At 41.3% G+C, this 22,166-nt stretch overlaps 1 protein-coding gene across 1 annotated transcript; it reads right to left on the bottom strand.

The window, feature by feature from the left end:
- Positions 1-278: 278 nt before the first annotated feature.
- On the bottom strand, positions 279-8,918 carry cpa4 (carboxypeptidase A4). The gene is made up of 11 exons (XM_050073840.1): positions 8,762-8,918; positions 7,551-7,632; positions 6,167-6,301; positions 5,927-6,025; positions 4,359-4,460; positions 4,174-4,275; positions 3,613-3,723; positions 3,308-3,398; positions 3,019-3,218; positions 1,071-1,155; positions 279-582 (listed from the first exon to the last, which is right to left on the bottom strand). Exons 1-11 carry the CDS (start codon positions 8,827-8,829, stop codon positions 395-397), a joined length of 1,263 nt encoding a protein of 420 aa, XP_049929797.1. The 5' UTR covers positions 8,830-8,918; the 3' UTR covers positions 279-394.
- Positions 8,919-22,166: the final 13,248 nt, after the last annotated feature.

The raw sequence follows: 22,166 nt of genomic DNA, 5'->3' as shown, positions 1-22,166 counted from the left end.
ACTGACAATGTGTCCCGGCGGTAAAGCCTCATAGCAGCCATCTTTCAAGAACTTCCCATGAATTCGAAGTGGTGCTACAAGAGGGACTGCAACATCTAGTCCTTTCAACGAACAAGTTACATGTTATGTAATTAGATCACAAAGTAACTGTGATTGTAATAAGTTACAGGTAAAGAGAAAAAATACGTATTTGAAATGCCAGGTGTTAGGTCTCAATTAGTTGACCTGGTATAACAGCTGAACACATTAAGACAAACAGACAGACACAGACACAAGGAGGCTGTTCATGACTTTATTGGTCGATATTAAAGTCAGACGTCACACATCAGCCTAGAAAACTGTTTTGAGTGTTAGCTGATATCAAAGTTTCTCTTCCCTCTGTGGGTCACAGCGATCAATAAGGATGATCACGAACATACTCCATGATGTGTTTCAGAGCCAGCCAGGTCTCAGTGGCCGTGGGGAGGATCTGATTGGCTGGCAGGATGAAACCATAGCGACCAGTGTCCCTCAGCTCAAAGGCAAAGGAGTATTTGATGCCCACGTCGTATGACCAGTCGATGCTGCCGCCGCTGGCTTGATCTGAGAGGAGGAGAGGAGAGGGGAAGGTGAGGACACGACAGCAGCCACTTGTAGAGCAACATTTGAGTTTTAAAAAGCTGATGACACATCAGCTGGTGTTCAGTGATTTACATGAACACATTAAATAGAAATGAGTCCTGGAATTCTCAAAAAACTGTGATAAGACACAGATACTGAGCAGGACGTTTGACAGTCGGAAGATAAATCTGTCAGTGCTCTCTGATGGATGTTTACAGATGGATTACTATTGTCTGATATACTGACACTAGTAGCTGGTATCAGTGACAGCAGCTGTATAATCATGATGTTTTTTTAGAGGAAGTGAAATAAATAATTCTTTACCTAAGTTACTGTATTTATTGTGAGCCCATCGGTTCATTATTATTTATCATGATTACAACAACACATTTCAGCCGTTTGAGGTGAATCTGAATTTAAGATGCAGTGAAGTTAAATGGACAAAAAGAGAAAAAAAAAAAGTTACTCACAGATGATTTTACAGATACTTCCAACCTTGTACTGGGTGCCATAGAGAGAAGTGAGTTTCTGCACCGCTGCTCTGCCAACAGAGTCCTGCAGGGACGACAAGGACAAATGACTGTAGTTAAAGTCGAGCCTTTAATTAAGTTAAAGTAACAACACCATGCTGTGAAAGTACTCCACTGCATTAAGTTCCAATGTGTCAGCCCAGTGATACAAGAAAATGTGGCCCAAAAAGCAGTTGTTCTTTTACCAAGAAGTTGCTGTGTTTCCTGCTGCGATAGTTGCCTGAGAAGTAGGGCCGTAACGGTACATGTATTTGTGTCAAACCGTTCGGTACGCGACTTTCAGTTCGGCACGACCCTGTACCGAATTATTGGGCGCAGGATATTATTTTATTTTATTTTGTTTGTTTTTTAATTCCGTTTTTGCGAGCCGAACCATTTAAAATATCTAGTTCCCCGACGGACATAATTGAGTGACGGACCGAGTCCCGTAAATCTCCGCTTTCACTTTGTGCAGCGCATTCTCGCATTTTGACAACATGGCAAGTGAGCCTGACGAACCTGAAGACCCACCCGCAAACCTTAAGTCCTCCGTTTGGGAACACTTTGGTTTCAGGGTAAAATACGAAGATGGAAATAAACAAGTTGACAAGACAAAAGCAGTGTGCCGACACTGCAGAACAGCGGTCGGGTATGTACTTGGAAACACGTCTAACATGCTAACGCATCTAAAGCGACACCACCCGAGTTTGAACGTTAACCGGCACGACTAGAAAAAGCAATCTGGTGCAAACTACGATATCGTCGTCGTTTAAAAAGAAAGAGCGTTTCCCTGACCATCGCGCTAAAGAAATAACCAACGCCATTGGAGTTGAGTAAAATTGTTTAAGCTGCACTTTAGATATAAGCATGTTTTGTTTACTGCACTTTAACAAAGTGGGAAAGCTAAGTAAGTTCCTAGTAAAACTGAATCTGAGCAGGCTTTAAAGCTGACCAGCTGCACTATACTTTTTATTTTAATTGAGTAAAACTGTTAAAGCAGAAATGTATATTTATATTTTTCATTCAAAAAATGTGTTAAAAAAACAGCAGGATTTTATTTTTCACTTTTATATTTCTATTTTCATTCAACAATGTGAAAAAGCAGGATTTTATATATATTTGTTTTATTCAAAAATTGTGTAAAAAGAGTTAACTGCTGTGGTGGTATGTTTTAATAAGGTTACCAATAAGTAAAAGATATTTAATAGTTGTCTATTTTTTTCATTACTGTACCGAAAAAAAACGAACCATAACTTGTGTACCGAGGTACGTACCGAACCGAGATTTTTGTGTACGGTTACACCCCTACTGAGAAGCAGTTGTTCATTAGCGAGACACTGCTGCTCTTCCTGCTGGGATTGTGCCCCCAAAATGCAGTACTTTAAGCCAAAACATGATCTTTTCCCAACCATCACCAAGCACCTCAGCACTGTTGATGATAAAGGGCACGACTAACAGATCTGTGGTTTGCAGAAATGTTTGATGCCAACATTTTTTTGTGTGACTGGGTTGAATATGCAAGAAAACTGGAGGCAGTTTGTCTGAAACAGAGGATTCCTGTCTGACTTCAGGGAGATCACTTGTCATATGAAGTATTGATGAGTTTATAATTGGTCGATTCATCAATCCAGGAGCAAATAATTTAGACTTTCAGTAATAAAGCCTGAATAAGATAAGACAGTGTAACCCTGAGTAGAACAGCTGAGGCTGTTAGAGCTGTCAGGAGGAAGGATATTGGTTTTTTAAATCATTACGGTTATTGAAGAGAACACAGACAGACGTTTCCATATCAGCTTGTAATAAAATTTAGCTGCCTCGCTGTGTGATTCTCCTGTGTGAGAGCGACTTTGTTTCCTGAGAGGAAAAAGGTGTCAGTTTTAATTAACCCTTTGTGTTTCTCCGTCCTTACCAGCTCCGGCTGATGGGCCACGTTCTTGCAGGAGTAGCCGTGGGGGTACATGAGCAGCTGGGAGTAGGCGTGGACGGAGATGAAGGACTTGAAGTTTCCGTGGCTTTCGATCAGGTTCACCACATTCTTCACCTCGATCTCAGAGTGAGCCGAGGGGCCGTGGTAAGATTCAGAGCAGGGGTTCTTGCTGGCACCGGGGCCTGGAGCGAGAACACAACATGAGCATTAACACAGTTAAGTTATTCAACACAAAGCAGCAGAGGCATTTCCTGTCTGCTTCCATACCGACCAGCAAAGCCTGCATCCCAGTTCCTGTTGGGGTCGACTCCGCGGCACCTGGAGCCTGGGTTCTCGGAGCGGGTCTTGCGCCACATACGGTCCTGAACATCACACAGTTTCACATCAGTCAAGCACATAAAGTATGTTTATGGGTTTTTTTTAGGATCTAAACTGTAAACCATATCAACTACGACTTCCTCTCAAATATTCACCTGACATGTAAAATGTCACAAAACCTGGAAAACAAGAAGTGAGATCAAACATGTTTCAGGGTTTAAAAGTCCATCATGTGTCCACTGACTGACAGAGACACACCTTAGAGTGTGTGTAAGCGTAGCCATCAGGGTTGGTCAGGAGCAGCATGTAAATGTCCATGGTGTTCAAGAGGGAGGTCAGGGAGGTGTCCTTACCATAGTCAGTGGCAATCTGTAAACAACAACAACAACAACAAGGCTTTTATTTTGTAGGAGTGACATTCTCAACAGTTTCAATTTTTTAAGTGTACAAAACACTCTTTCATGTCTTCGTCTGCAGGTAACAACATCCACAAACAAAGAACTAAACAAAATAAAGAAGAAAAAATCCTTATTTTATCCAACATTTAAAACCCCCAAAATATTCAATTTAAAATGAAAAATGACCAAAAAAAGAAAAAACACAATAAGACTTTTTAAAATGTTCTTTTTTCTTGAAATATGACTGAAATGATTCATCAGTGTTAAAAAAAATCAAATTTTCTGTTACTTCAGCTCTTATTATGAGACAAATACCTAAAGGATCTTTTTCTTACAGTCTCTGCAGGAGATCAAAGAAATTTCAATTGAATCTATAACTGAATCTATCGCTGTGTTGCTCAGCCTCGTGGACGTGTCCTACCTTGTTGGCTGTCCACAGTCCGGTGGCTGGAGACACCCACTCTCTGGAGTGGATCCCCGTATCGATCCAGATGGCGGGACGCTTGTTTCCTCCTGTGCTGAACTAAAACACGTTGACAGAGTTCAAACTGCAGCTGATAAGACTCTGACTGTAGGTGCGATGTGTGTGTGAGCTACATGTCGTACCTTGAGCACATACATGGGTCTGTTCTCATACGACCTCCCGATCTCCTGCTTGGAGACCAGATTAGGATACTGAGCCACCAGAGTGTCCATCCAGCTGTAGATCTGTGAGGAGGACGAGTTATAACACAGGCACAGGAGGAAGGTGAGATACTGAACAGAGATACTTACCCATCTGCACCAAAGGTTCAATCATTAACAATTAAAGGCCTGTATTTTAAAACATACTGTGACCAGAGGAAACACCATGTGCTGAATTAAAAAGCAAAATATATCTGATGTTTTTTATTTGTCATCCTCAAGTTTAGTTAACCAACGAGCTGAGCTGATGTCAGACTGATTCTAAGATGGTTTTAATCACTGTGCCACACTGTGTCTGCTCATAAAACAAATACATTTCATATACTTGGCTGTTAATCGACTAATCAACTAACTGACAGAATAAAAAACCTGTGAAAAAACGGATAAGAGGTAGTGACAACTTCAACAATGTTGTCTTCACGTTGTGGCTCTGACAGGAGAGCTGTACATTTACTCAAGTAGTTCACTTAAGTACAGTTTAGTACTTTACTTGAGGTGATTCTACTCTGTTACATTTTGGAGGCAAATATTTTACTTTTCACTGCACTCCACTTAATTTAAAGTTTTACTAGATACTTTACAGAGTCAGATTATTCATACAAAATATAAAACCAACTAATAAATGATGATGTTTTATTATAAGTTAATCTCATAGACGTTGAACGTTCATAATGCCTTGAATATGAGCGCTGCCATCTTGTGCTTTTGGAGCCAGACTCTGCACAGTAGTGACCACAAAGTGAAGCAGCAGTGTAAAGTTTCCGCCCATGAGTCTGTCCAACCAATCCTCAGCAGTGTCATTGATCATGAGCACACTGATTGGCTCACACAGCTGTCAATCATGATACCGACCTTCCTCTTAACAGCATGAAATAACAAATTCAAACTTATCAGAAAAGCGAACCCATGAACAAACACCAGTGTGATGAAAATGACCTAAAATGACAGAAACCATGTTTGGGAAAAATATATTTGATGTGCACTTTGAGTTTTCAGTTTGGCTCATGTCCTATCTGTGACCTTATGACCTATACTGTAGCCAGCCACCAGGGATCAGCTGTCATGTCGTCCTTTATATACAGTCATTAAAAATATATATAAAATAAATAAAATTAGCTCCAAATTTATCAGCTGCAACATTAAAGTTAAGCGTACAATAATCTATCAATGATTATTATCCAGAAATATAACGTACATTATTCTGAAATGTGTCATTCTGCATCATGAGAACTTTTACTTTTGGTACTTGAAGTATATGTTGATAACTGAATTTCTTTTTACCAAACTAAGAGCAAATCCAGAACTTTTAGTTGTGACAGTATTTCTACAGCACACTGTGGTGTAACTACTTTGATACTTGTGGTATTCTTTCCACGGCTGTGTGTTTGTCATTAATCAATACTGTGGTGTGAATCTGATATGAAGCTGAGATGAGTTATAACAAGGTGTGTGTGATGAAGGTGTGTGTCTCATGTGTAACTCGAGCGTACTGTCTCCAGACGATGATAAGCTCCGAAGTTAAAGCTCCTGCTGCTGCGCTCCTTCATCTCGTTCTGCATCATCTCAGCTTTCTCCTCATCCAGAAGCTCCTGAATGTGTCGTACAGAAAAACACAAATTAATTTTGTCCCTTCAGTCTTAAAATCAGGACACAGGAACTCTTGATGCCTCGACTCTTCTGGTGCACAGGTGTTTCATTATCAGAGTGCGTGTTAATGACGGACTGTGTACCTGCAGGTTGTTGATGAGGACAGAGTATGGGATGTTGTGGGCGTTGAGGTACTCCGTCACAAAGCTGAAACTGGAGCGTGGCACTCGGATGTCCACAGGGAGCTCAGTGGAGACCGGGTGGAGCCAGAAGTCCAGCTGGGATCAGACAGGAAATGATGTGACATCACAGACTGGACTCTAATCATTTATCTTCAGATATGAACTCATGGCTCCAGTTTTAGTTTTAGGCTCCGTTCATCAGCTCACAGAGTGTTATTGACCTGTGGACCACTTCTGTATCTGTACGTATCATTAGCTCCTCTGTACCTACTGACTCCACCTGAGTTTACATACTGTGATGCAGTGTGTCACCTCGCTGTAAGGTTTAAAGTGGTGCAGTATTATTGTCGGTGCTGTTTTCTCAAAGATAACTGGATCGCTCTCTGTTTTCCTCACAGCCTTGTAACGACCAACGACACATGACACGCTGCATTTTGTTTCTCACAGTGACTTCAGTTGTTCCACCATCTGTCATTTCCACTGCGGAGGCTAGTTACTGACCTGGGTTTAGCTACGACAGGAAAACTTCCTTTGTGTAGTAAATCCAGCCTTCATTTTTCTGCGAGATGGTACCAGGTGGCAGACACACCTGCTTGGCTGATATGCAGATGGTGTCATTATTCTGCAGCCATTACATTGTCACATTACTTCATAATGATGAGCTACAGCAAAAACTGTCCTCTGTGTTTCTTTGTCTCTTTTAACAACTTGTTCTTCTTTTTTTGTTTCTTGTTTTGTGACTGAGAGAAAAGTTCAAGTATTGCAACGTGCCTGTGCTCAGTATCTGTGCAAATGGCAAATAAAGCTTCTTGAACTTGAACCATCATATTGCAATCTTTATCAAACCCACTTTTATAACTTTTATATTATAGATATTACAGAAGTTTGATGAGGCCAAAAGACATTGAGTCAAAGCTTAAAATTCCCTGAAACCAAAACAATCATTTTCTCAAATTAGAGTCAGTTTCGTAAAATCTGTCAAAGACATTTCTTTGTTTTACTTGTTTTTAGACGTGCATTAATTTACGTTGTGGAGGAGCAGAAATATTTAATAAATAGAATAAAATAAGAGGAGAGGTTAATCTCTGGGTTCATTTCTGTATCAGAGGGTGCAGCAGAAACATGAGCCGGGCCTCTGACACTTAATGACGTTCTGACTCTGTTAACCTTCAACCTGTTAAACTGTCAGGAGGATCATCTCACGCTGAACTCGACTCGTACTTCAGGGGAAGTTCATGAGGAACTGTTTGGAACAAGCAGCTGAGAAAACTGGAGGTACGTAGGTGTTTGTACTGTACACAGTCATTATGTGTGTGTGTGTGTGTGTGTGTGTGTGTGTGTGTACCTCCCCCTCCAGCTGCGTCTCCAGAGCCTGCAGCAGTTGGATCTGTTCCTCTGTCTCTGCATTGACCCTGATGACCTGATCTCTGGAAGAAGAAGAAATTAATTTCACAGTCTGAGCGTCATTATTTACATTTCATGTTTTCAGCTGATGCTCTTCCTCACCTCGATGTGCTGTACTCCAGGAAGATTTAATTCACTGCTCAGCGATATATAAAAAGTATTTAATTGTGCAGAACAGTCGGTGCCTGGACTCGTGGCTCCCACTGTGTTCCCGTTAATACGACTGTAATTATGATTTAATCCTCCTCTAAACAAAAAGTGGAATCATTTTCTGCCCACTGAATACAAATGTTCTTTCTCAACTCTGACAGTTATGTGACGTGCTGATTATGAGGCATCCAAGGGAGGAAAAAATCCACCTCATCAAGTCTCTAAACACTTTTATTTAACAAGGAGGACTGAGTGTTCTTCTCCTGAATTAACTCCACACTGAGTTAATGGACCTGAACGTGTTGGTGTGAAATTTAATGTCCAAATGAAGATTATTCTGGTATCATAGTTTATTTGTTAGTTAATGTACTTTATAACTCCAGACACAGTCTTAATGTTTCACTGTGTTCACATAAAAACACAGAAGCACCTGCACAGCTTCCCCTCTGCATCCAAGTAAGATTTGGTTTATTAATCTTTCCTGAGACAAAACACTCAATAAATAAAGTTAAAGACAAATTTCACTGACAGATTTTTCTCAGATTTTGTGTATAAACCATGATTCTGTTGTTATTGTCCCGGCCCTACTGAAGAGTAAAGTAATGAAACCCTGTGCAGGCTTTAAATGTACAGTTACACTTAGTGTCCAGTTTATTAGGTACACCTTGCTAAGTGAAAGCACTCTGATGTAACAGCCCTGCAATAAATCCTCCTTCATGAAGGTTATAATGTTCAGTTTTAAAAAGGTGTTGATTTAACTTCATGATCATTTCAGAGGCTGTGGTTCTGTTGAATTGTACGACATTATACTGACATGTGTTTCTATTTTTTTGTCCACCCCATTTACATAACTGAGGGCTGAATAACAGTTCTCTGAATCAGTTAAAAAACAACCACTATAACCTTCATGAACAGAGGGATATCTGCATGAGACAAAACCAAGCCATGGATTCCAACATAAAAGCTAAAGCACAGAATAAAAGCAGAGACAGATGAACTCACCCAATAAAAACCCTCTCAGCTGTGGCCGCAGCCACAAGCACCAGCAGCAGCCAGAGGCCTCTCATCATGTCTGAACGTTCGGACTGTCGACTGACCACCAGACTGTTGGTCCTCAGCTCCTGTAGTCTCTTATTCCCATAAGGTGACAGGTGGTGTGTTCCCAGCTTCCTCACTTTGCTGATAATCACTCAGCCCTCCTGTCTGGAACAAAGTTATTCTGAGTCACAGACGTGCTGATCAGGATGTGTTTTATCTGCTCAGAGCTCAGCTGCTGATAGCCACAGCTTTCCCTCAGTTTTTCCTTTACTTCAGTCAACTAGAAAACAGAGGTGAGAGAAGTATTCAGCTTCTGTCGTTAAGTTGAAAATCCCAGTATCACACTGTAAAAATACTGCACGACAAGTTAAAGAACTGTATTCAAAACCTTATTTGAGAAAAGGTGTTATCAACAAATGTTCATTAAGTGCTCACAGTGCAGTAAACTGTTTCCTGTCAGTGTTTCATCTTTTTATCCAACATTGTTGGATTAATATTAATGTGTCTGTGTCATGTTCCTGCGGTAGATGTTTCAGGTTGTTCTCATTTCAACTCCTTTATATCAGGAAGTCAGAAAAAAACACACTGACTTTTACAGCTGATCCAAGAGGGTTTAAAAGAGTTTAACCCTGTATACCCACGTGCACCCTCCGCTACACCACTGGATAGTATCATGTATTGGTGTTTATCTGAATGCTGTAAAGGTGCTGCAGAGATTACAACTGATATATCTATATATGTATAACAAATATAAAAATATGTTAGAAGAGAGCTTTGGTGAATTTATTGGACAAAATCAAGTTTAGACGGCGTTAAAATACCAACCATGTAGTTTTTAAATGAGAGCTGCAGTTTTTGCTGTGCTCACGAAATAATTATGTAAAGGAACAGTTCACCCAAAAACAGCTGCTGAACAAATCATTTCCTGTGAAGGAATTTGTTGTGCACACGTGTCACAGGAAAACTGAAAATACTTTGTTCAGCATAAGTTTAACAAAAACAGTTGAGTCCTCGAACATCAAGCTCAAACTGATGATGGGCCACAGAGCAGACGCCAAACAGGAAGTGGATGAAAAACTGTGATCTGTAAAATAACTAAAGCTGTCAGACAAATGTGGTGGAGTAAAAGTACAATTTTTGCCTCTGAGATGTTGAGGAATAAATGTTTTTATTCCCAGCTGACTTGGATCAATTTTAGTCCTTTAATTTATTGTCTTGAACAAAAAAAATTACTGTGGTTATCCTACTCTAAGTAAAGTGTCCAAAAAGCACTATATAGGTGTGATGTATCATGAACCTGACTGTCTGTAACAGAGTCCTGACCTCAACACCATCACACAGACACAGTCAAACTGGATCATCCAACACCTGTAGCTGATCTCACTGATGATGGGAGCAAATCTCTTCAGGCAGGTTCCAAAATCTGGAGGAAAGTCTGAAACCAGCAGAGCAGCAGATAAATGCACATGGTTCATGAATCACATGTCAGTGTAACGTTCAGGTGTCCACATACAGTGACATGAAGTAACTCACCCTGAGACTGAAGGAGTACCTGCATGTGCGTACAGCAGCCAGCAGATGGCAGTACATCACCAATCGTCTGTCAGAGGGTCCCACTCAGTGATAACACTCCCACTCATGACTTCACTCAGTGACATCAGATGAAACAGGCTGGAATTACCCTGAATCTTAAATTATTGATCGCACAGAGAGGATTTAAAATAAAAAATCTTGATCAGTGTCAGTAATAGAGTACAAGTGAGTGGAGAGCTTCTTACAGAACCAGAGCTGAAAGGATCGAACTGTTCTTAAGAACTGATTAATCGAGATCTTAATTAAAATTGCTCCATTTCAAGTAAATTCAAACATCTCTGAATTCAAAATGTACTTCAGTAAAAATACAATAGTATTATCAGCAAAATGTATTTAAAGTATCAAAAGTATTATTTCCATAGAAATGCTCATTTAATAGTGTTATATTAATATGAATTATAATATTATTCTGGTTTTATCATATCTGAGACACTCAAGAGCATTTTTATGTTGTATTTAAACACTGTGGAGACAATTCAAGAAACTTTGTACACACTGCTGGGTGGATTAGTGCTACAGTACTGCATCATTTCATAAAAACATATCATGTTTTTTATGTGAAATGAGTCGTAAATGCAGAACAGACTAAAACTTGATCACACAGAAAGTGTTTCTGCAGCTGGAGGCGGCTTTTTGTTTTGTTTTTAATGAGAATTAAACTTATTTCTCGCTGTGCTTGTGTTGCTACCTGCCTCATGTTTCTGTGATCAAGGTGTCTGGTGTTTTTGCAGGAGCGCTCTCTGAACTGAATGACTCCCATCCTCTGCAGGAGGAGATAAAAGCTCTGGAGAGCTCTTTCAGCGATAGACTGATTCACCCAAAGTGTGTGAAGGAACGCTATCGCAGGTCCTTCCTGCCTGCTGCTGTCAGGCTACATAACCAGCACTGCTCATAGTAAACTGCACCATGGACACTTTATAAAGACCACAATAAGCATTGCTGTCCCCCATGTTGTTGTTCATTTGCAAATTCAATATTCACTTGCACTAAATATGTTCACTTTAATCCATTGCTCACTTTATTATTATTATTTATTGCTGTTTCTTGTATTTTTTGTACTTTTTTTCTGCATGCCTAGTTTTTTAAAGTTTTTTAAATATTGAAATCTTTAATTTGACTCTTTACACTTGACTGCTGTAACACTGGAATTTCTCAATTGTGGGATCAATAAAGGTGTATCTTATCTTATCTCTTATCTTAACTCCTCGAGTTAAAAAAAGTTCAACTCAGAGTCATGCCCGCTCTTTCTCCCATTGTCCAATGGGATGATTTGAGAGGCGGGGCTTCTGTGGTGGTCACGACAACAAGTTTACATTTGGTTAACAATGGAAGAGAAACTGGAGCAAAATGATCGTACACAGACCAATGGGTGATGTCACGGTGGCTGCTTCCATTATTTTATACAGGACCATGAAAAGGGAATATTCAAGACTGTACTAAAGGACAGTACTTGAGTAAATGTACTTAGTTACATTCCACCTTGCAAACAAATGACCATTAAACCAACTCCTTGTACTTGCAAATGTAATAAAATGGAGAGTGACCCAGTGGAGCAGACGGCATCACATGTCATGACTGCTAGCGAAGGATTCAAGGTTTTGTGTTTGGTTATTTATCCTGAAATCTGCTGGCTGATATCAGACTGTGCATCACACAGCCTCCCATCTCCCATCAGCTGCTGTGACAACCCGACAAACCCTCCGCCGCTCTCAGAATTAATAAGAAGAGGGTTTTAACGTGTCACTTCCTGTCCTTTTCACTCCCAAACAATCCCATGAGACAATGTGGGAAGGTTGGGGGGGGGGATAACAGGAGCGGGAGGCTACAGGGGACGGGGGATTTGAGCTGGGGCTTTCCATCTTTCTCAATGTGGAAATTATTTATTGCTTTTCCTGCTGTGTGTGTGTGTGTGTGTGTGTGTGTGTCTAAAAGTTTAATGTCGCCATGAAAAGTGGCTTTACATGCAAATGTGGGTGTAGAGTGTGTGTTTTCCTCCCCTGCCGTTTGCCTCTAAAAGCTATATGAACACGGCGCCCCCGACCGGCCCGTTCCACATGACTTCCTCTGCTGCTCTATAAATAGATCCATTTACATTGCATTTCATGGCTGAGCTGTCTCTCAATATTTCAGAGGCCCACCAGTAAATTGACCATTAATCATTCATCGCTCACTTGTTCGTCTGTTTTGTACGTAGCATATACGCTTAGATGTTAAAAAGCATTTCGTAAAACACGATAAAACTTTTTAATGTCTGATATTTTCTGTCGATAAAAGCTGCAGCACGAGAGAGGAGAGATGACGATGGCAGTTTGTGTATGTTGGTCACCTGAGTACATCGCGCTCGTGTGATTCCTCTGCCCGGACAGTCTGGTGGTCAGATGACAGAGGAGGCAGAAGAAGTCGGTCACCTGTGACTTCCTTGGTGAGGACAGACTTTCCTCTGATTGGATTACACTGTCAGATATCTGCCTGTAGTGTCTCCCTGGGTTTCCTTTATGACTCTGTGCTGTAATTTAACTGTCTGGAGCACCAACTTTCCTCCATCCTCAGATTAACTTTCACCAGAACGAGGCGTAACGAGAGCTGGGTGAGAGCGAGGAGGAGACAGAAAAAGTAAAAGTCAGACCTCCAATTTAAAATGCACGGTGACATGTGGCTGAACTTTCTGATCTATTTGGTCCACAGATGCTGTCACCTGCTTCTGGAGCTGAATACTGAACACTGACTGACGCTGTCCAGGCTGAAAGATGCTCTCTGATTCTGACAGTGATGATGATAGTTTAGATTACTGTTACCATAGTTTACACACTGTATCAGTGCTGGTCATATCTTCACAGTTAAGTTTTTCTAACAACATATAAACTGCTACACAGCTCTGCAAAGGAAAATTATTCAAATAAAAACCACATACATATACCCATGTATACACTGGCATCAGCTAAAAGAAGTTGGAAATGTTTTGTGCCTTTCACAGCATGCACATTACTTCACGTTGAAATGACAACAATATAGTCCTGGTGATGTTCTCAAATTCAGCAGTACCTGGTGGGTTCAGTCAGGTCAGGTCTGAAAGGAGCAGGTACAGGCTGGGATCAGGTCTCGGTTTTAGGCCTGTGCAGAACTCTACTAGACACCCGGAGGAAACCCTCGTTGACATGAGGAGAACATGTCGGAGCACCTGGAGGAAACCCACCCTGACACGGGGAGAACATGTCGGAGCACTTGGAGAAAACCCACGCTGACACAGGGAGAACATGTCGGAGCACCCGGAGGAAACCCACGCTGACACAGGGAGCAGGGAGAACATGTCGGAGCACCCGGAGGAAACCCACGCTGACACAGGGAGAACGAGCAAACTCCACACAGCAGGGACCCCCCACCCTGGGTTGGGTAGCTGTGAGGCGACGATGCTAACCACTGCACCACTGTGCCACCATAAAAACACAAACAAATGAACAAACATAAATATTATTCAGTTGAAGCCATTAAAAGATTTGTGTGCTTCAAAAAGCAGTTCAGTATCTCTAAACATCAGCAAATCTTTGTCCAATAAAACCAAACTTTAACCTCAGAGTTGTTTTTCATCATGCTGCGTTGTTGACAGTGTTTCCCATTGACAGTGAGTTGTTAAAAATATGCATCGGGGCGTTCATACTGATGTGTACAGATTATATAAACTGTGAAACAGAGCCACATCTCTAGAAAATCCTCCGTGGCGCTGTCACATTTGCATTCTCCATTTCTCCCAATTGAGTGTTGATGGAGCCGTACATCTGTGCGACATCACAGATGCAGAGAGCGGACAGCCTTGTTTCTCATTATACAAGGACGAGCAGTGAATGTTAACCGTCCCAAGGCGCACATCCTAATGGTGAAAATCAGCATTTCTCCTCTTTTAATATTGTTACTTCTGCACACTCGACATGACATGCCTCCCTGAAGACTAACTCATTACCTTTTCCTCCCTGTCAGCCGTCCGGGCTCACAGCGAGCTGACAAACTGTCCTTTGGGCTCTTTAACCCCGTCAGGACTCCGGCACACATTAGTCTTGTTTTTACAGAAAACAGCCAGGCCGCTTCACAGAAACCCCTCCAACACATCGTGCATCAAAACCTCCTGAATCTGTCTCTTTTTATCAGAACACATGATTGGATGATGGAGTGCTTCACTCTGCGTCTGACTCTGCATTATTGCATCGTGCCTGGAGATGTGTTTATTACGTAATAGTCCAAGAAAAGACCAGAACAGCCCAGGAAGGCCTCAGCTCCTGTAAAAATAGAAAGGCAGGCACAAAACGATCGAGTTATATTTAGCAACACCCTCCCCGTCCACTTCTAAGAATAGCAGAGGAGATGTTTCATCCTCAGACTCAGCCTCGGATTTGCCTGAATGTTTCCATCCCTGTACTCTGTGAGTGGAGTGGACAGACGCTGCCTTATGCAGGCTCGCTGTGTGTTTGTGTGCAGGCTGCGGGCTTTCTGAGGTGCACGTCATCAAAATTTTACACACTTATTCCTCATTCCATTACTCATCGCCACCCATTTCGGTGCACAGGCATCTCGCAGCTGATGAGCTTATAAGGGGGAGCCAGGGAAATAAAACTGGCAGATACAGCAGCTCGGAGATTCGAGCAGCTCGCCGTATCGGCTCCAGTGATATTAGATTCATGCTGAGCTTGTTCAAGTCTGCTTTATTGCTTTAGAGTCTCGGTGCTCAACGCAGGTGGTGCCCGCCATGAGGAACGCCGGGAAGTGTGATTCCCTGAAAGGTGCACATTAAAACGGACAGTTTTTATGTCAGATAGAGGAAGTGAGGTCTAAATGGACCCGGGTGTGAAAAATTAATCAATCTGTTTTATGAGAGGTTTTATCTCTGAGAGATGTTTCTGCCTGTTTCAGTCATTGTGGAGTAAAATTCGATTTGCCAAATCACTTTCCTCTTCAAAACAGGACACTTTATAGACGTACGTTTATGTGCAGATGGTTTTACTGCAGAGATTTTGTTTTTTATTCTATTTATCCTTTATTTAGCAGAAAAGTCCCACTGAGATACAAGATCTCTTCTTCCAGAGAGTTCTGGTGGAGACTGCACCACTATCAGATATAACAGTAATAAAATAAACTATATCACATATTAAAACACTGTTGTTTTAATTTGTTTACTGCTTGTGTTATTGTTGTTCTGACCTGAGTGCAGAGTTTGATTCCATCGATCACGCCGCTCTAATTAAAGAAATAATTGGACATGTGGGAAATTTGCTTCTCCTCTTCCCTGCTGCAGAAAGGAATAATGGGAAAATCAATACCAGTCTAATATTGGTCCGTTTATAATAATACTAGCAGCAGCAGATAATTAGACACAAAACTGGCTGTCATGAATTCGAAGGTAATTTTGCGTGTGATTATTTTGTGCACAAAGTCAGAACATTTCTACACATGTGTTACTTAACGAGGCCTGAAGACCTCTTAGAGTTAACGCTGGTTTCCTGGCAGTCAGAAGAACAGTAACAACAAGAGGAGCTGGATTTTGTAACCAGCTATGCTAAGCTAATCGCTGATTGGCTCTCGCTTCATATTTAGCATCGAGACATGAGAGTCACATCAGTACTTCCATCTAAATCTCAGCAAGAAGGCCAATAAGTTTTTATTCCTCTGATAGACTGAGGTTTGGTTTCTTTCATATTAAAACAAACCTACATTAAAACCTACATTGTTTGTCTCACAAACCGGAGTACCACAGGGAACGATTCTGGGACCTGCTCTGTTTCCTCTCTACATCTCTGACTCCGTACTGTCCCTACGCAGATGATACAGACTTATATCTGTCATTCAAACCTTTTAACCTTAACAAGAGCGCTTCGCTGCAACAAAAGGTGCTTCACATTGTGGCCTGAAAAAGACCCCTGTTTTAAAATATAATTCTGGGAGCGCCCAGTACCTCAGTTGCTCACTTAAAGAAAAAAAAAAAAAGCGCTGTGGAGCGTAGTTCCTGTGGGCAACAGCAACACTAAACCCCTGAGCTTGCCTGAGAAGGACTAAATGCACAAAGCTGCTATTTTTAAATATCCCATGGAGAGAGACTCTCACTGCAGCCTGTTCTATTTTGTTCTGAAAATGTCGGCGTGCAGCCTCGTTCTGTGGACGATAAACCAGGTGCAAACTTCCATCTGTGTCACCGGTGAAATACAACAACTCCAGTCACATTCAAGAGGACTGTTTGCGGTGGAAACAAACAGAACGAGGGTCTAGGTACCATGTCTGAAGGGTTACTGTTGGTTCCAAAGGGACTACACTGAAAGTGTTTGGTGGAAACGGGGCTTTTGCAACGGAACCAGGGCAACACTAACTTCCATGTCAGCTTACAACCATCATCCCTGCAGCACTCCATGGACCCCCATGGTAAATGTCCAACTTTACAGCAGAAATAAACATGCTTACAGCCTGGTCCAAAAAACAGTTTTGTTCTTTATAGCTAATTTCAACATTCATGACAAACGTACACGGCTGAACGTTTATAGAACTCACCAGTTGATTCATTTTTGGGGCAGTCCAGCAAATAATGAGTTACAGTGATCTAGATGACTGGAGACAAAAGCATGATTGAGAGTTTGTCGCTTAAGGAAAGAAATGATATAATTTTGACGATACTACTGATTTGACCGATAGCTGATTTGGTAATGTTTCTAAAATGTTAAGAGAAATTTGAATCCAAATCAAAGATCACTCCCAGATTTCTGGCCTCAGGGATGCACTGTGCTGAAACTAAAATGTTACTGACACAGTCTCTATGTGATTTGGGTCCAAACACCATCACTTCAGTTTTGTTATTGTTTAGCATCAGGAAGTTAAAAGTCATCAGGACCTTACAGCTGTAAGACAGTAGTCTGTTAGAGCGTGAACTGAGGAGCGGTCTAATGGATTCGCAGATAAATAGATTTGTATGTTGTTGGCATAAAAATGAAATAAATATTCAAGTTTCGGATGTCTTGACCCAGACATGTAGATGCTAAACAGTAAAGGGCCAAGAATGGACCCTTGGGGAACACCACAGGTGATATTAGTGTGGCTGGAGGAGACATTCCCAACTGATATGCAGAAGGTTCTGTTAATAAGGTAAGACCTCATCCAGCCTGTTAAGCTTGTTTTTCACTAGCAAAAAATTACATTAGCATTATCAGTTAACCACAGCTGTAATTGCACAATGCTAACCAAGCTAGCAGCTAGCTTTAGGGTTAGCTCCACTCTATCATACAAATATGGTCACTTTTGGATCCAAAAAACCAAGATGGCGACAGCCAAAATGCTAACTGGGAGGCCAAGAAGCCAATGGGTGATGTCATGTTGGCTACGCTGATTTTTTTTAATGTAGTCTTTAGTTTTTCTGCACGGACTCGACACTGAAACAGCAGAAGTGTCTCTGCATTTAAATCTTGTCTTAAAAGCCATTTTCATAGAATTGCTTTTCTACACAACTAATTCATTTTCCTTGTCTGACTGTGAGGCGGCTTTTTACGGAGTTAATTTCTGTATTTCTGTACATTTTCTTTGTTTCACTGCTGGTCAGTGTTTTTATCTTTCTTACATACATTACAATACCTTCTAATTGTGTATTTTATTTTCTATCAAAGGTGCGACACAAACACAAATGATTATTATTACATCATCAGTCATGATGTGACTTTAACAAATCTGACAGAAAATATAACAGATGTCCACTCTCTACTGTACATTTGTGATATAACATGAACCTACCATGTTCCCAAAGTGTGTGTGTGTGTGTGTGTGTGTGTGTGTGTGTGCTTAAGAGTGCCAATTAAAGTTTCTGATTATAGCTTCCAGTGGGCGGCGACCATAATAATATAATAACATGAAGTTAAAAGTCATATGCAGATAAACATACAGAGCCGATAGCAGCAGCAGCGAGTGTTCATTATAACGTTGGACGGGACTGAAACGAGGCAGAGGGAGAAAAGTCTGCTGGCTGTAATTAGCACACTGTCACTTGTTACAAAGCAGCCCACGCCGTTAGCATGTCAGATCACTTCCCAACACCATCAACCAATTGTTTGGTTGCTATTCTGAAAGCGTGTAACGACTGAGCCCAATAATAAAACAAAAACGCCTCAGATTTAATGGAGAAACATCAGAGTGTGTATTTGTAAAGACAGGAGGTTACTCCGCTCACACAGCGTCGCCTCTGCATCGTTCACTGGCTGGACAGTTCAGCAAACAACTGAATAAATAAAATGTGACACACACAAAACAAAAAGATTCACGTGATGCTTTTGTGCACAAACACGCACACATCTTTTCAGAGGTCTGATTTCCTGCACCATGAAGCACATGGTAACACGGTGTTCTGTTATTTCTGTTCTGGAAAAGCCACAGACTTGTTCTCTCTCTGTCGACGCTCCACGTGGTGCTAAATAATGAAGCAGAGACTCCATGAAATGTGATCGTACAAAGGATGTCAGTGTCATATAATGTAAAAAGTGAAAGGGCTTTGAGGAATCCTTCAACCATGAACTCCAGATGGCTCAACGAGAGCAAAACGACTCTCATGACAGCGCTTCCATCAACGTCTGATGGCTGCTGTCATGTGAAAACTTCATGAACCAAAATCATCTTTCAAAACCTCTGGATAAACTGGAATATATACCAGAGTCCAATTCAGACCTGTTTTTATTAGTTTCTGAAACACTGAGACTTTGTGGATACAAAGTTTTCGCCACCTTTAAACTGAACCTCTGAACGTCTCTGCAGCAGCAGCAGCAGCAGGAAATCACAATGATTCACCTGCAGACTTGATTTGTTTGCTCCTACGTTACTGAAATCAGCCGAAAAGTGCACGACTGAGTTTATACGGAAGATTTAGATGGATGAAAATACAAATATTTAGGATCCTTTAAAGGACGTAGTTTGTGAACATTTGTTCTTCAGAGGATCTGAAAGCTGTTTTTAAATTATTTTAGAAAACAGTTTAACCGGCATCATTGTGTCTGCGGAGCAGCGTGGATAAAAAGTTCAAGTTTGGTGAATTTTAATCTGATGTACTCTGAATGGCTGAATGCTTTTGCAGTGAGTAAAAATGTAGGACAAATTAATGAACAGTGTTTTTAAGTGTAACAAATCATCACACCAGACCAAACTGAGACCAAACTGAAAATATTTGCTGAGCTAAACATCAGCCTTCAGATTCATTAACAAGGTTTGCTACAAAAACAGCTTTACCTGATGCTACTGAAGTTATTAATATAGCATGAAGTTCTTAAACATTCATTCATTCATTTCTGTATCTGCTTATCCTGTTAGGGGTTGTGGGGGGGGGGGGTGGAGCTTATCCAAGCTGACACTGGGTGAGAGGCAGGGTGTACCTTGGACAGGTCACCAGACTTTCACAGGGCTGACACATAGAGACAGACAACCATTCACACTCGCATTCACACCTACGGACAATTTAGAGTCACCAATTAACCTGCATGTCTTTGGACTGTGGGAGGAAGCTGGAGCACCTGGAGGAAACCCACGCTGACACGGGGAGAACATGTCAGAGCACCTGGAGGAAACCCACGCTGACACAGGGAGAACATGTCTGAACACCTGGAGGAAACCCACGCTGACACAGGGAGAACATGTCGGAGCACCTGGAGGAAACCCACACTGACACGGGGAGAACATGTCTGAACACCTGGAGGAAACCCGCGCTGACACGGGGAGGGCATGGGTTTCCTCCAGGTGCTACGACATGTTCTCCCCGTGTCAGCGTGGGTTTCCTCCAGGTGCTCCAGCTTCCTCCCACAGTCCAAAGACATGCAGGTTAATTGGTGACTCTAAATTGTATGTAGGTGTGAATGTGAGTGTGAATGGTTGTCTTTCTCTATGTGTCAGTCCTCCCTTCAACCTGGCAACCTGCCCAGTTGATTAATGCAGTAATAGTTAATATAGCGCACGTTTCCAAACCCTGCATTACAGACTGTAATATCACAATACACACACAGTGAAGCATGCAGCTAACACACACTACAAAGACAGAGTTTGTGTAGCATGTAAAACACCCCACTCTGCCCCGCCTACGAGATGTGTCATGTCTGTACCCCATGTAGTTCTGCTGCAAAGCCTGACAGAGATCAGTCCTCTGTGCCACAGAGTTTTTGTTCAGGTGTTTAGTGAGGTTTTTGTCTAAATAAAACTAAAATGTGTGACTTGAACCTAAAGATGAGCCTCTTCAGTCTGAACCAGCTGTCACAGACAGGGTCGGGATGTAATGAGAGATGGACACATTGTTTATTTTGGTCTGTTTATGGCATTTGTCGACAGGAAGAAAGTCTTATTCTTTGTCCTGCTTTAGGTTTCAGAATACCGATGCTACAAAAGACGACACAGATTTTGTCCTCAAAGTTCAGATACAAAAGAGGCTGCGTTTCTCAGCCACATTTCTTGTGGTTTCTCTGGAACAGGACGGCCTGTCATCCTGCTGTAATGTCTCAGATCTTCAGATGAACACTTTAAAGGTGCAATAGTGTGAAGTACATCTATTCCAGTGTGCTGCTGCTGTTTGAACAGAACAGGAAAGGTGCCTATCAACATGGAGAGCGTCTCTAACAGGAGACAATGTTGGTTTCTGTGTTTTAAAACAGGCCACAGTACAGACCGACATGTTCATGGTGTTGTCTTTTCATCCTGTAGTGACAGAAACAACAGAAACAGGTTTGATATGAATATTTATTTATTTAAAGACTCCAATTCTTACAGAAATAGTCATTTAAATTGATCTTTAGTGGCTTCCATATTTCCTATAAGAAGAGTAAAACCTGTGCTGTCTGTTAACACATCACTAACCTCAGTAACTGATCTTAAATACATTATTATGTTTCAATGGACAAATCATTTTGATTAGTGTAATCACAAGCATCATGCAGAAGCCATGAATCACTCCTCTGAGGGCTGATGAAAAATAAGAGCTGATGAATTTTGGGTGGATGAATCGTGGCATAATAAAACACCATTCTGTAGTAAAGATGGCTGTTAGGAGGCTGGGCCGCATTATTCTCAGCTGAATGATTCTGTCTCTTTGCTGAGAGCAAGACAGCCCAGTTTTTTCTTTCCTTCCCTCCGTTGGAATCATTCTCCCTCTTATTCACATCACTTCAACCACTGAGAGCTGAGAGAACAATGCTGTGAGATGATGTCTGATGAGTGGCTGTGCACAAGCGAACCAAAACAGAAAAACAGCAGTCTCCAAAAGAAACATCTGAAGGCATTGCACAATTCCAAGATTGATCAGTGAGATTTTTAAGGCAAAAAAGTTTCTAAAATACTCCAGAATAACATGTAAAGATGTCATATTACAATTATTTTTTTAACGCATCGATGCATCACTGTTAGAAAAAAATCTACACATGCAAACTTAATGCATGCTATTAAAAAAACATCAGAATAAAACAGGATATTCATCACGAGCATTCAGTTAAACCACCTATTAATATTATAAGGTACAGTAAACAGCGTTCATGTTGTATGTGTGAAGATTACGTGGGCGTTCATATGGCCTGGCATGCTGACACGATACCGCCTTGGCAGAGTGACATGGATGAACGATGAGCGATGGGAGGCAGCGAGGTGTATGAGCCGACTTCATTAAAGCTTGTTTGTCCATCAGAAGCGCAGGCCTGTTTTTATTTATTTGTTTGTTTATTCGCCTTGTAGTCTCCTACACAATAAATGCTTTTGATTGTCACTCCTACACTGACGCAGCCTCAGAGGAACAGTGACTTCA

The sequence above is a fragment of the Epinephelus moara genome, chromosome 20, assembly GCF_006386435.1.
Source record: "Epinephelus moara isolate mb chromosome 20, YSFRI_EMoa_1.0, whole genome shotgun sequence".
Taxonomy (NCBI): Eukaryota; Metazoa; Chordata; class Actinopteri; order Perciformes; family Serranidae; genus Epinephelus; species Epinephelus moara.
Note: the sequence above shows the minus strand (reverse complement) of the source record. Positions and strands in the feature narration are given on the sequence as shown.

Coding starts and splice junctions, on each gene's coding strand:
- cpa4 (XM_050073840.1), bottom strand. CDS start 8,829: ATGATGAGAGGCCTCTGGCTGCTGCTGGTGCTTGTGGCTGCGGCCACA. Junction 7,633..8,761: donor GCTGAGAGGGTTTTTATTGG/GTGAGTTCATCT, acceptor TTCTTCTTCCAG/AGATCAGGTCATCAGGGTCA. Junction 3,399..3,612: donor ACGCTTACACACACTCTAAG/GTGTGTCTCTGT, acceptor TGTGATGTTCAG/GACCGTATGTGGCGCAAGAC.